This window comes from Musa acuminata, chromosome BXJ3-8 (assembly GCF_036884655.1).
Source record: "Musa acuminata AAA Group cultivar baxijiao chromosome BXJ3-8, Cavendish_Baxijiao_AAA, whole genome shotgun sequence".
Taxonomy (NCBI): Eukaryota; Viridiplantae; Streptophyta; class Magnoliopsida; order Zingiberales; family Musaceae; genus Musa; species Musa acuminata.
This window is the reverse complement of record NC_088356.1, coordinates 4467176-4484152: the sequence shown is the minus strand read 5'-3', so window position 1 is coordinate 4484152 and position 16977 is coordinate 4467176. Positions and strand designations below refer to the sequence as shown.

The 16977-nt window shown below is 39.4% G+C and overlaps 3 protein-coding genes and 1 long non-coding RNA gene across 6 annotated transcripts; 2 read left to right on the top strand and 2 right to left on the bottom strand.

Moving 5' to 3' along the window:
* The first annotated feature begins 2068 nt into the window (after nt 1-2068).
* On the top strand, nt 2069-3224 carry LOC135645088 (uncharacterized). The gene is made up of 2 exons (XR_010498662.1): nt 2069-2275; nt 2402-3224. It is a non-coding gene; the product is annotated as an uncharacterized LOC135645088 (long non-coding RNA).
* Nucleotides 3225-4550: 1326 nt separating this feature from the next.
* On the bottom strand, nt 4551-7600 carry LOC135645491 (kinesin-like protein KIN-14O). The gene is made up of 10 exons (XM_065163896.1): nt 7420-7600; nt 7047-7324; nt 6883-6966; nt 6660-6812; nt 6468-6574; nt 5970-6385; nt 5676-5897; nt 5552-5589; nt 5335-5462; nt 4551-5264 (listed from the first exon to the last, which is right to left on the bottom strand). Exons 2-10 carry the CDS (start codon nt 7204-7206, stop codon nt 4686-4688), a joined length of 1887 nt encoding a protein of 628 aa, XP_065019968.1. The 5' UTR covers nt 7207-7324; nt 7420-7600; the 3' UTR covers nt 4551-4685.
* A 993-nt stretch (nt 7601-8593) lies between these two features.
* Nucleotides 8594-10992, top strand: LOC135644019 (uncharacterized). Its single transcript, XM_065161377.1, has 3 exons — nt 8594-8809; nt 9833-9942; nt 10617-10992. Exons 1-3 carry the CDS (start codon nt 8632-8634, stop codon nt 10896-10898), a joined length of 570 nt encoding a protein of 189 aa, XP_065017449.1. The 5' UTR covers nt 8594-8631; the 3' UTR covers nt 10899-10992.
* A 482-nt stretch (nt 10993-11474) lies between these two features.
* Nucleotides 11475-16898, bottom strand: LOC103993660 (uncharacterized). 3 transcript variants are annotated; one of them, XM_009413811.3, is made up of 9 exons: nt 16658-16898; nt 15924-16039; nt 14799-14971; nt 13469-13562; nt 13044-13154; nt 12792-12881; nt 12093-12178; nt 11911-11975; nt 11475-11820 (listed from the first exon to the last, which is right to left on the bottom strand). In XM_009413811.3, exons 1-9 carry the CDS (start codon nt 16851-16853, stop codon nt 11714-11716), a joined length of 1038 nt encoding a protein of 345 aa, XP_009412086.2. In that variant the 5' UTR covers nt 16854-16898; the 3' UTR covers nt 11475-11713. The 3 variants fall into 3 exon arrangements, 2 of the variants coding, with proteins under 2 accessions (XP_009412086.2, XP_018685509.2); XM_018829964.2 differs by having other exon boundaries at nt 11475-11833; nt 16658-16876; XR_010498689.1 differs by lacking the exon at nt 11475-11820 and adding an exon at nt 12464-12592 and having other exon boundaries at nt 11952-11975; nt 16658-16876.
* Between the last annotated feature and the right edge of the window lie 79 nt (nt 16899-16977).

The following is a 16977-nucleotide window of genomic DNA, read 5'->3' as shown; positions in this document are numbered from 1 at the left end:
GAAGATGACATTATTCACGAGATTCTCGATATGAAGCGATGCAAGTTTGACACGATGGCGGCTTAGCTGTTCGAAGTTAGGAAGTAGCAATTTTGACCATATAAATTTTAATTAGCTATATATATATATATTCAACGCAACGTTTGTAGTGTGAGATTATAGAAGACTGATGGCATGACGGCTGACGTGTTAGTTATTCTTAATATTTTGATCCTTATATTTTTTAAAATTATATTCGAATTTTTATATTTATGAAAATAAAATATTTAAATTTATTCCGTACTGTTAATTTTGCTAACAAAAAGATATTGCGCATGCTGTGACGTGCGAAAAATGATATAGGATTAGAAAGATAATTTTATAATCTATTTTTATTGATATTAATTTTTTTATTCCATAACTTACGTGTGAAAAGTATAGTAATTAAATAGTACTATTTGTCTAATTTTATTTCCTAACAAAATTTATTTTTTATTTTTTTTCTTTGGATAGTGAGAATATACTACGAAATTATCTTTTAAATCTTATTTTAATGTTATTTTTTGTTTATAATAATATGTGTCATATTTTTAATTAATAGAGTTGATGTCATAAGAATAAATGGGATTAATTGTTTTACTTTTATAAATATAAAAACTCTAATATAATTTTTGAAAGTAAAAGAATCAAAATACTAAAAATAACTAAGATAATATGTAATTAATCTTAAATTAATATTCATAGACGAAAACACATAAATATTATGTGGACAATATTTCGTAACTTCAAAACTAATAAAAAATAATTTTGTGATTTTATAATATATATATACATACATATATATATATATATACATATATACATATATATACATATATATATATACATACATATATATATATATACATACATATATATATACATATACATATATATATATATACATACATATATATTTATATATACATATATATATATATATAAATATATATATATATACATACATATATATATATATATATATATACATATATATATATATATATACATATATATATATATATATATATATATATATATATATATATATATATATATATATATATATGCTAAACTTGAATTTAAAGATGGTAATCTTGATGTTACAAGTTAATGAGGTAATTATAGATTACTTGTATAATTAGTTATCCTTAACATTTTGATCCTTATTTTTTTTAAAGTTATATTCAGATTCTTATACTTATAAAAATAAAATATTAAATCTTATTCCTCCTCATGTTATCAATTTTGTTGATAAAAATACTACACATACTGTCACATATGAAAAATGATGCTAACAAAGGGGTAAAATGATAATTTTACAATCTATTCCCATCGATATTAATTTTCTTTCTATAACTTATGTGCTTTGTTTTTCTATCGAATGCTTTACTTTCTAACAAAACCATTAAGTACAGATAGAAAAGTGGAGTAATTAAATAGCACTATTTGTCTAATTTTGTTTCCCAACAAAACTCATATATTTTTTTCTTTAGATGGTGAGAATAAATTATGAAATTATCTTGTAAACTCTGTTTTAATATCATTTTCTGTATGTAACAATACGTGTGATATTTTTATTAACAAAGTTGACGATATAAGAATAAATGAGATTAAATATTTTACTTTTATAAGTATAAAAATTTTAATATAATTTTTGAAAGTATAAAGATGTAGATACTAAAAATAACTAACTATAAGAGATAATATATAATTAATCTTAAATTAATATTCATAGATAAAACATATAAATATTATGTGGACAAGACATCTATTAGTAACTTCAAAACTAATAAAAAATAATTTTATGATTTTATAATATCTATATGCTAAACTTGAATTTAAAGATAAATATTTATTTTAGGATGTTTCCTTAAATAAAAATAATTTTAGGACTTACTTATGGGATCGCTTAAGCATTTCCCCGCTCCCGCTGGTGTTCGTTTCGTCCCGGAGAAGCATCCAACGGCTCAGATGTCTTCGTGAACACGCATCTCAGTTTAAGACCGTTCATCTCGAGATCCGAGCTGGCTTCAACGTCGAGGCGGAGGAGCGCCTCTTCACTTTCTCGACTCTTTCATACGGTGAGGCTTTCCACGGACGGCAGCCTCCCCTGGCCCTCCGCCGATCGGACGGCGATGTTCCCCGATGGGCCGTTGGAGCTGCAACCTGATAATTGTCCTGTCGAGAAGCTCCACATCGATCGGACGAGTGCTGGCCCCAGATTTGACACCCCATTGTGCGTTTGGACCTTAAGGTGACATGAGATTTCTATCGTTTATCTTCCAATTAGTAATTTGTGATATATAATCCGATCATTTTGTCAAGCGATCGTCTTCCATCGGCTGGGTTCATGGAACTTACAGGAGAGTATGGATTTTAGGTTTAACTATTTCAGATTTGCAAGACTTCAGCTTTGTTGTCGGTCAAGCCCTTGGAATCGAGGTGTCGTAGCCGGGGTGTTGATCAGTGTCTCTCAGTCTGGACGTCGGTTGATGGCTCGCCGTCGGGATGCTGGTCGACGACTCCAAGGTCGGAATGCTTGTGGCTCGAGGGTGGCCACTTTCCTGCAAGGATAGCCTAAAAATGTTGAGGAACTGATGCGTCATGGCTGACGAGTCAGCATGGCCTGGTCAACTGAGCTGGTCGCCAAGGTCGATCAAGCCCTTGGAATCGAGGTGTCGTTGCCAGGGTGTTGATCAGCGTCTCTCGATCCGGACGTCGGTTGATGGCTCGTCGTCAGGACGTTAGTCGATGACTCTAAGGTCAGAATGCTCGTGGCTCGAGGGTGGTCGCTTTCCTGTAATAATGGCCTTCGTCGAGTGATTGCCGACTGTGGCCCCTCCGACGAGCAAGTTAGTCGTGGGTTGATTTGTTTTGTCTCCCCCTGGGTCGGATGCCAGCCAGGGGTTTTTATACTACTGTACGAGGGTCGGTTGTACGCGGGTTTGGCGTGACGATCGATCCTCGAGAGGTGAGATGATATCTTTGTGCGGTCGTCGTCCCGGGGCACGCGTAACGGCACCATGTGATGTCGTCCCGAGCTTTCCGGGATGGGACGTACCGAGTAGCACCTTGGTACGGATTCTGGCTCGGCGCTTGGGGGTGCTCCTCTTGCTGACTTGACTGTAGCATGGCATGACGTCGATCGTGACGTGGCCTAACCCCAAAATATACCTTATCAGTATGAATTTTAGGTTTAACTATTTCAGATTTGCAGGACTTCAGCTTTGTTGTCGATAAGTAGTGTTTTCTTTTCCTATTACTTCCTAATAGTGTGCATTTGAAACTTCTCAGAAATTGCCTAACTAGTTGTGCTAAATTAGTGAGATTCTTTCCTTTTTCTTTGCAAATAAAACAGAGTAGTCAGATGGTTTGAAATGTAGATTCTTTTCAAAGAACTGTGGAAATGGTTTCCACTTCCAAGTTCAATGCTTCAGACTGAAACTCTCTTTTATTCTCATGATCTTCTTTATTCTTGAACCAAAAACATGCTGATTCTAATCCACCCTGCACTTTGGAAGCATTCAATATCCTTCAAACTTTTTAGGGAAGAAGCAAAATACTATCAAATATGTTTCTTCATTGTAAATTTTCACATGGTATTATGTAATGAAGGCTTGTCTGATAAGATTGGATAGTGAGAAAGCCAATTCTTTACCCAAGTCTGGTGCAATGAGTCATGCAAGAATGTTAAATGCATATAAAGATTTGTAGTTATTTGTGTTGATATGGCTATGATACAGATTAATGAGGTATACAGATTCAGATAAGGTTTTAGGTAGATACAGATATCCATATTGCATGAATAATCTCTCTCAGGAAAACCTCAAAGCAAATGTGAACAAATAGGAGGAAGAAAAGGATAGTGTGAGAGGTTAATATAGGCAAATTCAACATTGAGATAATCAATAGCTCAAAGTCTTATCTCTCTTACTTGTTTACAGAAATTTCTGATAGCAAAACTACAAATATGCAGTAGACTTATTGTTGGATTGTGTTGTGATGGAGCCAGAGCTACTAGATCTGGAATTTCTACTGTCTTCTTGCTAGGTTTCAGTCCTTTTCTCACATCTCAACTATCCTCTTCAATTGTACTTTAAATTGGAATCCTACAGTACAGTTTGACCATCTGCCAATTGTGGGGGCTCAGCCATCTACTTAAGAACATTTCATCAGTCAGAAAACGATGTTATCCTCCACCCAGCTTGGATCCAACATCCCACTACAAAATATAGGATCTGTATATATTAATCAGAGGACCCAAGCTTTTAGGTTGTCCCCATTCCCTTCAAGTCTCATGATTCCATAGCATGTGGCTCACCATGCTTCTAGCATTTGAAATTAGTAGCAGTTTAGTTGATTTATAGGGATAGAATGGATATAGCTTTAAGTGTGAGCATTTTTTATTTGTGATTCAGATTTATAATGATAAATGATATCCGAATATATCGAGGAATGGATTAGCAATCATCTTGGTGTGATATATGAGCTTAGCTGCAAGCAAATCCACAGGAAAACATGATCACAACCAGCAGTGCCAAGCAAAGGGAATCATTGACATAGCCAAAAGAATGATCAAGCCATCTCATTGATACATGCCTTTCCTCGAGGAAGAGAAGAAGAAAGATGCGGCTTAGGCGAACTACTCTACACCAAACATCGACTTAGATTAGATCAGACATCCTTCTTCGATGCTGCTGATGCAATGCAACTCTCAGATTAGGATTATAATTAGAGACCTTCTTGGTCTTCGATGATGACCAGGATCCCCTTGAACCCACGCTGTCGTGGCTCACGTTCAGTGGATTACACTGCAATGACAATGGCGGATCTCTTCGCCTGTATGCCACTGTCATCTTCTTTGACGTTTGATAGCAGCTGTGCGACTGCGATCCACGGAAATCCGTCGATCTCCTTCTCGCCCTGCCCAGTGATTCTGCAGCCTGCTGCTGCCGCCGCCGGCTGCACGCCGTGGAGGACATGAAACGAGGAACCGGAGCTGCGCGTGCCCTTTGCACTGGCTTCTCTGCCGTCTTGGTGTCTCCTCCGTCGAGTTCCACAGGGTTTAGTGTCAGGGGGCTTCTCGGTGATCCCCTTAGATCAACTCGCAAGGTGTTCGTCTTCTCCTGGATCAGCTTCGCGGTCCTCTCCATCTGGTCTCTCACCCTCCGCAGCTCTTCTTCGGCCTCTTGGACTCCCTGCTCGAGCTCTGCGACGCGCTGTTGCTTCCGTTTCTTGGTGTCCTGAGCCACGCAGGAATCGCTGGCTAAGAATCTACTGATTGAGGCATTACATCAAGCAGGAAGACGTTACCTCTGACAGCTCTCTGCTTGCCTCCACAGCTCTGACTCTCGTAGCAAAGCTCAGAGAACATACAGTCTCCCCTGCGTCGTCTTCGCCAGGACTGACGTGCACGATCATCAAAACCTTCGACCCATCTCCTACGAAGACCAAAGCAGCAAACTTAGTAACCAAAAGATCCTTATCAGAATTGCCATCGATGCTCTGAACTCAGTTGCAGGTTCTGCACCTAGCGAGTCGCTGAGGAGCTGAGTGAGCTTGCTGTTCCTGCAAGTATACGTGCAGAGAAGGATCACAACGAGAGACAGCAAATCTGCGATGCAAATGTGACAAGGATTACAGCGAGGAGATGCCTGTAAGGGATGTGATCGCGCCTCCTTCTTAGAGCAGCAATAACATCAGCAAGCGCAGATAGCGATAGATTGATCGCCCGCCCTTCGTCCAGCGTCTGTCCGGTGGCGCCTGTCTTCAGTAACCGCTCGCTGCCGCCGAGATCCACCAGCCAAATCTTGCTAACAAGATTGTTAGTGCCGTCCACCGCGTCGTTCGATCGAGAGATGGTAATTCTGGTCAAGCTACACTCGGAACCAGAAGGAATGAGACGATGACCGAGTGCTTCGTAGATCCGGGACAGCCGAGCAGCTCACCAGTGCGACCGGCTCGAGGCATCGTTGACGTTAGTCCAGGAGGTAGAGCGAGCATGCTTCCCCCTGGCATACCACCGGCGAGCCTGCTTCGCGTCGGTCACCTGCACGTCTGTGAGTCCCTCGATCTCCACCGTGCCGTCGCTGCTCCTCAGGATGCTGAGATTGCTGCCAAGACGAACGATGTGATTAGCAGGATGATGATGGGCGTACAAGATAAGGGCGGCATACCATTTAGGAATCCAATGCGTGACTCGAGCTGGAGATCGCCTGTGGACGAACAGGTCTCTGAGGCTTCCCATGTAGACTTCAAGCATGCTCATCGACAAGGTAAACGAAGCTGATTCGTGCTGAGAAATCTGATGAAAGAGTTCTTCTATGGCTCGAGGAACGATCCCCGGACGGCCATTGTTTCCTTCCTGAAGAATCACACTTCCATGATCAGCATCATCTGGTAGAAAGGCATAAAATCGGCGTGTAGCAGAGAAGAAGAAGATCCACCATTGTGTGCGTCTTCCCCGTTCCAGTCTGACCATATGCTAAGATGCAGACGTTGTGACCATCGAGCGCAGATCTCAGGATCGGTTTGACTTCTCGGAAGACATCCTCTGCAGTAAGAATCCAGGAACTGATCGTTTAGCTGCATGCGTAGATTTCTCCCAGAAAAGCAGAGGAGAACATTTGGTCGATCACCTTGCGTTGACTCCGGGTGGAACACCCGGTCGAGGACGAATTCTTTCCTCGTTCCCGCCGATCGAACAGTGATCTTGTCTGCTTCGGTGGAGATGGGCGACGCCATCTTTCTCTCATCCATGAGCTTAACTCGGCAGAACACCCTGATGCTTCCTGCAGAGCCAGAAACCAGACTGGTTCAGAAGGAAATGCAGTGGCAGATGCAAGCTATGATGCGAATCACCTTTGATGTCTAGTATCTTGTCGAGAGCCTCTCGCCGTTTAGCGTCGAGGTATATCTGCTTCGATCTCAACTCCGACATTTCCACTGCAGAGACAGAACCAGAAAGGTCTTAGTCGGCGGCCATGAATGCGCCACAACGGAAGCTCTCGAGGAAATAATACTACTGCCTTGGAGGCTGGAGATCGTGGATGCCAGTCCTTCTTTGTCATGCTCGGGGACGACGTTGACGTCCATGTAAACCACCGAGGGAGTAGCCGGCAACTCCGATTCGGTCGCTGTCCCGCTCGAGAGATCCAAACCGAGGCTGTGCAGCTGCTGCACCATCTCCACCACCAGTTCCTCTCACACCACCACTCTGTCCTTCATCCGACTGACGAGAGACCAGCTCGATCGATCCACTAGCAGAAGCTTTGGTTCTCAGCTGAAGAAGAAGCTAGCTATCCTGCAAAAATGGGCGTCCAAAGCGGGCATTGAAGATTCCATGCCACAAAACAAGGAGGGAAGAGAGAGAGAGAGAGAGAGAGAGAAGATCAATACTCTGTGGGGAAGACAAGACAGGTCCTTCCTCAAGGCCTCGTAAAAAGGTGTTTCTCAGGCTTCTCCACCATTCCCAAGAACCTAGAAATCAGTAATGGCACGAGGGGGAGGAGAAGGTGACGCCCGAGAAGTGGCCACAGGATGAGCATCCGAGGAGCTCCTCTAGTTTAATGGGAGCGGGTTTCTCTTTCTCTCTCTCTCTCTCTCTCTTTGACTGTGAATTGGACCGTGGTTGTCAGGAACTCAGCCTTGGAGTTAACGGCAATCCTGCAGCAGATGATGGCGCGACATGGATGCGATTGGCCCGGTTTTCCTGCAGGTTGGAACACCGATGAGGAAGAGAGCAGCAGAGTGTTCGATGATGATGGGCGTCCGCTATCTCCTCTTCTCTCTCTCAAATGAGCTCGGTAAACGCTTGGGTTAACGCAACTGGGTAAGGCAGCTTCTTCCTCACGCGTATCATGTGAGAATTAATTGAAGGAGCGTGAAACCTTAATTAAACTTTGTTTACTATTAAGTGCTCTGTATGATCTAATTCGTCATCATAGAAATAATCATTTTATTATATATATATATATATAATTATGTATATAATTGTATATAATTTGGACAATTCGATTTGAATCTACTGTAACATTTTGTGGACCTAAATGATGTAAGAGAAAATAAATATTTAGGCATGATAAGACGACTTTAGGGCATGATGTGATCAACCATTTACGAGAGGTTTGGCGAACAAATCAACGATGCTTACAAGCACATTATGCAGCAAAAATGAATATTGAAAATGAATAGAGGATCAATTACCCGTGATTTCGATGATTGTCTTCGTGTTGTCATCCATCTCAATATTCTCGATGCGATTTGAGTCGCCACCATTATTGTTTATGAGAACGAAGATCAAGAAAATAATAAATTTTTTTCTATTTTTAAAGAAACCACAAATACATCTAAAATTTTGACCGATTCTAACGTAAGATGAGTTATTATCCCAAAATCATCGGCGTCGGAATCGAACGGCTCGAGTTAAACGATTGTTAGAAGTCGGAGTCGGGTCAGAGTCGGGTTTAACCCTATTCCCAACCCGATCCGCCTGTCGGGTCACGGTTCGAATTCGTTTTCGTATTCGAATTGGGGTTCGGTTCGGCCCGATGAAGACCGGACAAATACCGCTTTTAGTGGAGGCCGGAGATTGTGAGAGCGGTAGGGAAGATGAAGCGACGGGACGATGGCGGCGGTGGTAGGGGTGAGGGGACGAGCGAAAGCTATGGGAAGGGTCGCTGGAGGCGGCAGAAGAGGAACGAGCAGCGGTTAGGAGGGAAGGGGCTCTCTCTTGAAGCCTTCGCCAACGCCAAATCCAGGCCCTCCGGATACAATCCCGCCCTTATAAGTAAGAGCGCGTCTTCCCCTACCTCCCATTTTCTTGGGCTTCTTAAGGTTTGGTGGTCGACCGTTTGTAAGCGATGCGGATGATATGGAGCTCCATCGATGAGAAGCAAACTCGACCTTTTTAGCTCATTGGCTTGGAAATTTTATTAGGCAGCAAAAAAGATGTGGATTTTCTACGCTTATCGTTCTGGTAGATTAGGGTTTGTCATCAGATATTACTTGCGATATTTACTTGATCTTGATCGTGTGTGCTTCCATTTCGTATCAGCCTTTCCTCAGCAAAAACTAGTTCTGCTTAGTAGGAACCAGTGCAATTGATTGGAAAAAGTTGTGGTTTTACTTAATTTCTGCTGTTTTGTTACCTTTGAGCTGCAACATTATATATAAGGAATGCATATATTAGAGTGACTCTATCTTCTGATAAGGAACGAATTGCCCTGCTGACACATGGGGGGTGATGACTTTTTGTCATGGTACAATTCCATGCCTTACCAATTGGTATGCCCCTGTGCCAGGCATGCATCAATTGGATTACTATTAATTTCCAAATCCTTAGATCCTACAGGTAAAGAATTATCAAATGAAAGTACCTGTTGTCGGGGCATGGTAAACAAGAATACCTTATTTGAGTAATGTGTAAAGATAGGGCACTGAGACACAAAGACTAGCCACTCAAACCAGTCCTAGTATCTATCTATTGTTGATTATTATCTACCACATCAAAATGTCAGGTTGTTAGTTTAACGAGATGTTAAACAAGCATCTCGTTAAGAGGCTTTCAGGAAACTTCTTGCCACCATTTTCCGTCTTCACTGGGAGTGTATCAAAGTAATTTTTGCCGGTCCTCTGTTCTGTCAAGAGTAATACACATCATTTTCAGCACAATTATGTTTACAGACTTATACTTCTGCAGCACTTTTTCCCCTTGCATGTAAAACTACATTTTATTGATTGTTTTTAGGACCAGTTGTCTTTATGCCTTTTACCATGGCTGACATCGTATCTATTTGTTCTGTGGTTATAGAAAAGCAAAGAGAGTTCTATAGGAACGCAAAATACGTGACTAAGTATAAGAAGACGCAAAAACAACAAAACCTGACAAGTGATCATATGCCAACGACTTCAGATGATAAGGTATGTTATCTTTTGTACTTGTCTAGAGTTATTTTATTGACGTTAGATGAAATGTACTTCTAGATTAATGAAACATGATGAGCTACTGGTTGTATTGCATGAACTTGGGTACTGGAAATAGTTGTAGGTGCACATACTAGTGTTCCTCTCACTACACCAAAAAAATTCAACATAAAGTTATATGCTAGTCATGTCATGTCAATGCAGTTATACGTGGGCTCCATGAAAGGATCCTAGTAGCAAAGGTCACAGTATTTCTATTTTTCTATATATATTCATGGTGTTATTTTTGTGTGGTCTCTTTTTTCTTCTTATTCCAAAATTTTCATTGTTTTATAAAAGGAAATTCTGTTTTACAAATTATCCACAAGTGCTGAGTGATCCGCTTGCAGTTGCATTTTGATCCGAGAAAACAGTAAAATGACGATCTTCAAAGTGCTTCCCTGATTAGCAGTGTAATGAATTTGGTGCATCCTTATTTATCGACTGATGGTATATCCACAATGAAAGCACAGCTTCGCTGTTCCGGAACTTTATGGTATCAGCTGTTGGTCATTGTGGATGTATGATCCATGGACTGTTTTCGGGACATGACCAATGTGGTTTGTGTTTTGTTTGTCAGCATGGTGGTTGGTATTACATTTTTCTCATGCTGAATCCTATTGCCTTTGCAGGATGCAGATGAAATAGAGAAGTTGCATATGCAAAGAAAACCAAAGAAGAGGAGTTTGCGGAGCTTGAGAGAAGAATATGAGAAGAAGCATGCAGAAGACGAAAAGGCTAGGATTGAAAGGGAGGCAATCATCCAAGCAAAGAAGAAAGAGAGGGCAAAAGCTGAAGCCAAAAGGAAGTTCCAGAGGGAAAAGATGTTCAAGAAGACCAAATCTGGTCAGCCTGTTATGAAGTACAGAATTGAGCAGCTCTTGGAAGGTTTAATAGAAAGTTCTCAAAAGTAGCTACATTATTAAGTCTTAAAAGTTGTAGTTTTCTATTCAAGATCTGGTAATATTATTATCCCATTGGTGATCAATGGCTTATCATTTGCAATCACATGCCGATCAGAATGGTCGAGGCTGCCATATGCTCAGTTTATTTTCAATCTTTTGACAGAGCAATATCAGCTAAACAATGTCTTGGGAGTTGCAATCATTATAATAATAGTATATTCATCTAATTTTTATAGATCAATTGAAGTGTTACAATCTCTCACATAAGCTTGACAGGGGTATTATAATTCTGCCTATCTAAAAGTGTTTGATGCTTTTGTCAAGACTCAGACAATGTCTAGAGTTTAATTTTAGTAAGATACATGTGAGACAATCCAGTGGTAATTTTAATGTACAATCTCTTTTCTATTTAAGCATTTCAGTATATCAATCTGATGGAATAACACTCATGAAAAATGCCAAGTTCAAATTAATAGTAGGACAATGACCTAATTCTTATGGATCAACATAAGTTCTCTTACTAAATTGGAGGTGTTACACCTTCCACCACCAAAGTATCCTTCACACACGAAGTAACACCAACAGTGAAGCACAGAATCAAGTCCTAAGACAGGAGAGCAACTTATTGATCAATGTGCACACAGAAATCCACAAGTATGACCATCAGTAACAGGCTTCTTACTGGGTATTGACAACAGGAAGAACACTCATCTACCCATTTAAGAGAAGGGGAAATTAAATTGCTTTCTTTTTACACAACAGATCGAAATCATCTGAAAGAACAAAAAAAAAAACTGAAAAATGGCAAGAAAAAGGGGTGAAGATCATAGCAAATTCAGAAATTGGGGAAAGCTTGTGAATTTTGGTTCCCATCCAATCTCGGCACGAGTTTTTGAGTTATTCATCCTCTTCCCCAATGGACCATCGGTTCCTGGAAAAACAAACTAATTACAAGGTTTTCACATGAACAAAGGGTGTTTTATGTTTCAGAAGGCAATGATCCAGGAATCTAGAAACTTGCCTGTAAATCCCAAGAACTTCTTGCTGAACTTTCCACTTCGGTTCACATGATCCATAATTTCCTGCCTGCACCATAGACACTCTGGATAAGCTAGAAATAAAATCATCGATCGAGCAACAGATGTAGTTGCATCCAGATAATTTAATTTAAACAGATGAACAAGAAACTCCTTGTAAGGCAACCTCGATAAAGGATGATTGTCACAACCGAGGAAAACTCGACCTCGAAGCTTCTTTTTCATGATTGCGATTGAAAGGGAAGCAGCATCCTGCATAGTATAATGTTCATCTTGAGTCATTAATATTAAGAGACAGTCATCAGTTGGCCAAGTTATGCTACTAAATAAGATCACCATCCGCAGCATTAGATGTGGAGATCTACACTTTGCTAAAAAGTCAAAAAACAAGGGAACAAAGAAATCCTTCTGCTTGCTAAAAAAAAATTCAGGGCTAACCTTACATGGGATCAAATTAGCCAATGTCAAAAAAAATAATGAATAAATCAGACCTTAATAGATGCTTTTGAATTAACAGTTAAAATAAAATTTTCACACCTTGTCTCACTTAGTAACAATTCTCTTGTACCGTCACTTGCAAATTGAGATGCTATACTACCTCATCAAGGTAGAATACAGTGGATGCATGCAAAATAGGTTCCACACGTAATCAAGCAACTTAGATATCTGTATTGATGAAGTGCAGTCAAAGAAAAAGGACAAGCTTTCTGTAAAATACTTTCCTCGTCAATGATATGAATAAATTTCATAATATTATTCAAAATCATAAATAACTGACCCTACATTGGAGATGGACCAAAATCGAGTGAACAACAGTCACAAAGTGGAACCATAGAACAAATTTAAAAAGGGTAAAGGTTATAACCTCATAATGGATAAGGTTTAGTACATGATCCGGAAGAGCATCAACCGTTCCTTTATCCAACCAATACACATGAGCACCTCTATCTTCTTTGTATAAATAGTTAAGATGATAACATTATGGTAGAATATCCAATGATAGGTAGTCACAAAAACTGATAAAAGTGGAGTCAGATTCTTCCTGCACAAAATCCTAGTTTCCTGACTAATATAAACATAAATTAAAAGAAAATCTGCAGAATTGCATGAAGGATATATATAGCCCTGCTAGCCTTACAACACACCCCCCAATGTCGAGAGCTTCCTTTTCTGCTTTTAGAAGGACATCAGTCCGCGGACTTCTACCAACAGGCACCACAGGAGAGTCCTACACGATAAGGCAAAAGCATATTATAAGTTGCATAATGTTCGTTCGGGCTATATGTGGAGCATGACATATATTATTCGATTACATTGATATGAACTTCTGCTATTTGCTTATATCAGGGAATAATGAAGTAATTCTTACCAATGATCTAACAGAAACATTCTAATAGCAAACTTATATTTACTGCCTAGTATGTTCAAGGAAATTTGGAGTTCAGATGAAATACAGTAAAGAGAAGACAATTTTTTGGAGTTCAGGAAGTAGAAAACAAATATGTTGCTACAGAGAAATATCTTAAGCTTGTGATCCGATACCTCATTACAAAAACCGTTATCGCTGCAATCATATACGGCAGAACTTGATGTAAACAGGAAAGAACCTTCACCACTCCAGTTTGATGCTGCTAATCTGCATGTGGTCAGAAGTCATACAAGTTATCCATGTCCAGAATTTTCTCTGATAAGTAGAACAAAGGAAATGTTCTTCATAACCCCACAACTTAATTCTCACTTAAAAAATATGCACAAAACACATAATGGTCAAAAAAGAGAAAATTAACATAAACCAAATAATTTAGAGCATCCCCTAAGGTAAGTAAGAACATGGGCCCATCCAAGTAATAGCAATTCAGCAGTGAAAAAGGAAGCATCCCATGTCAAACTAGGATGTAAAGTGTCATCCTGTGAAACACCATAAGTCCCAATTGCAGCGAAATTCCTTATGTGAAAACTCATTGCAGGATAATTCAAAATTTTAAGGATCATCTCTGCTCTTTAAAATTGTAGCAGTGTCACTCCCAAAATGCAGTTTCAATCAAGTTTGTGACTTCAAATAAAACCGATGTACAAATCTAGGTAGGTGTAGGATATGTGCCGGTCATGCTTGTCCAGAATTGAATACTTGAACACAGACAACATCTGAGAACATTATGTATGAGATGCTTTCTCACTAGGTTGATGGTTAAGATAATTCATATTAGTACGGATCTTCATACAGGACACACAAATTCTCTACAATCACTATCACCATGACTAGTTCTAGAGACTGCCATAACCTGTCTGTCCTGCGCTTGGGTGTTTGATCAGCTGGAGACCTCATGACCTTTGTATATGTCATAGATGAGTTTCTAGTGATATTATCGGCATGTACAAGTAGCATTATAATAATTTTGTCGTATTATCCACAGTTTGCTTTCAGTATCAAATGCATTGTGACATGCTGCTGTGCTACATGGTCAACATAACTTGAGCTAAAGGACACAAGGATTCAAACCAAGAGTGTCCATTTCCTACATGGTATCAAATCTTAAGTTCATGCAAATTGATAAACTTCTAGAATAATGCTAAGAAAACCAGTGGGTGATTAGAATGCCTTAACATGTTTTTCAGAACCTTAAATGAACGAGAAATGTGCGATATTAATTCCTAGATAAAATTCAATGTTCAATATAAGAAAAGCAAGCATAACCTTGCATCACCTTCATTAGAAAATATAAAGAACGTTTACTGAAATTTCTAGGGAGATATTATATACCAAGACATGCTTCTGACTACAAAGAAAAAAGACTTCGTAAATAAAATAAACTTATGCATGCTTTATTTGTGAAAAAGGTTTCAGATCATAAAACCAGAGTATGATCTTTACCTGACATCACCAGGGTAATCTGGGGTCCGAGTTGGAGGCGCGCAGAATATAACATAAGGAAATTTGTTAGTAGGCTCTGATTTCTTCAAAGAAGGAATGATCCCAAGCTTGATCAATTCATCATGATGATCTGTGGTCATCGTGTATCCAAAAATCTGACAAGCTGGATGTTCCTAATCAATGATGAAATGAATAATATAATAACATTCCAAACCAGATTTTCATAGCACTTGAAGGTTCTGAAAATTTGCAACAATAGAGCATTATGAGAAACATTTTGATATTTTATACCAATGAAGACGTTGCATCTGCAAAAAGGAAAAGAATAATATAGATATCCAAATACATAGGAAGTTAGAGATGACAAATGTAAGTAACAATTGAATTTCAAAAGTGGACATCCAGATTACTTAAATATCCTAAAAGAAAGTATACTGTCGGCAGACTGGCATAATGATCTTCCCATTGAGAAAGCACAATAACCTTCTCTCTCAGTTTGAGTGTAGAAAATGTTATTTATCTCTAGTCAAGTTTAATTCTAAGACAAGTCTGTGATTCCTATCCATCCATTAGGATAAAACAACATGAAAACAAATCTTAGTTATGAGTTTATGGTGATGAGCACATTTACTCTCTCCTATCATTTCAAGCTCTGAACAGAGCTATGATTACTTGGTAAAGATCAATGCTCATATATGTTCCTACAAAGATTAATAATGGCTCTGAGTTACCTAATTGACAATATAACATTCTGGGCTTGGGATCAACTGTTGAAGGACTTTACAAGCACACAACCAACACTAAGCTAATTCATAAATTACTTGTTGAAAGCATCATAGTATATCTTCACTGCTGCTCTCATATATAGATTCAAATTCTTAGGTTGGACCCCCCTTGGGGATCTCTGAGTGAACAAAATTATTTTGGACAGATAAATGTCATTTTGTCATTCTGAGGGGAAAAAAGTAGTCTTATTCAGCAGTATCTTTAATCCAAGACTATGTCAAGCAGACCACAGTGGCACAAACAAAACTGTTTCGGTACATATGCTGGGAATATCGATCTTGGAATGACATCAACAAATGATAAGAGTTTTAAGTAATCTCTTCAAGTAATTCAGCCAACCTTATGCCACTTCTCAGCCACGATGCGACCAAGAACACCGGGTCCCACAATTAATAAATCATTTTGTCCAATTACACCAGGAGATGTTATTTTTAGTCCACCATCATTTAGTATTCCTGCCATCAGAAAAACAAATATATTTAGCCAAATAACATCAATCATATATGAAACATTCTATTAGGTTAAATATGCAAAACTAAGCTCCTTATTTAACATCAATGGATAACATGTCATAAATTATTAATATACAATTCAAAAAACAATAGTTCGAATAATCAGAAATTAAGACTAATATTCCTGTTTCAACAATGGGGTGGATAATTATGTCAGGAAGCAGTCTACATAAATTTGGATAAAGGAGACATGAGGGAAATCTTAAACAACAAATATACGAGTGTTTTTGGCTCCACTCGGATATGAAGTGATAGTTATATAACATTTTTAGGTTGACACAGTATGCCAAACAAGGAAAACCTTTTTAGCTTGCCCCCATCTCACCTCGGGTTTGATCCAATCCCTGTATCTTATATCCCATTTAATGATCTACTGTAAGAACAATCTAAAAAATTGGTCCTTTCTGATAATTATAGCAATCACAGCGACGACTGGAGCCCAGTCGTCCGACAAACAACGCAGCATTCCTTCCAAAGATAGCATTCTGAGATACGCATCGAATCGAACGGGAGAAAAAGAAGGAATTATGAAGGCGAGGGGGAATATTCGGATGCACTGACCGGTAGGTGGACAAGAGGCGGAGGAGGAAGAGGAGGAATCGCCAGCGCGCGACATCGAGACCGGAGAGCGTTGCCTACTTTGAGGGCGGAGAAAGGGGAGGCTCGCCGGAGACGAGGCGGAAGGAGAGAGAGGAACGCAGAGACGATGGCGGAGAATTATGGTGGGGATTGGCGCCGTCGAGACTCCCACGGCCATTTGATTGCATCAACGTGTCGGTAGCCACCAACATATATGGATAAGACATGTTTTCTGTTTCCATCATTCCGCTTTTACTTATCTACCCTTACAGTGTTCGCAATCGAATATCTTTCCCTTTATT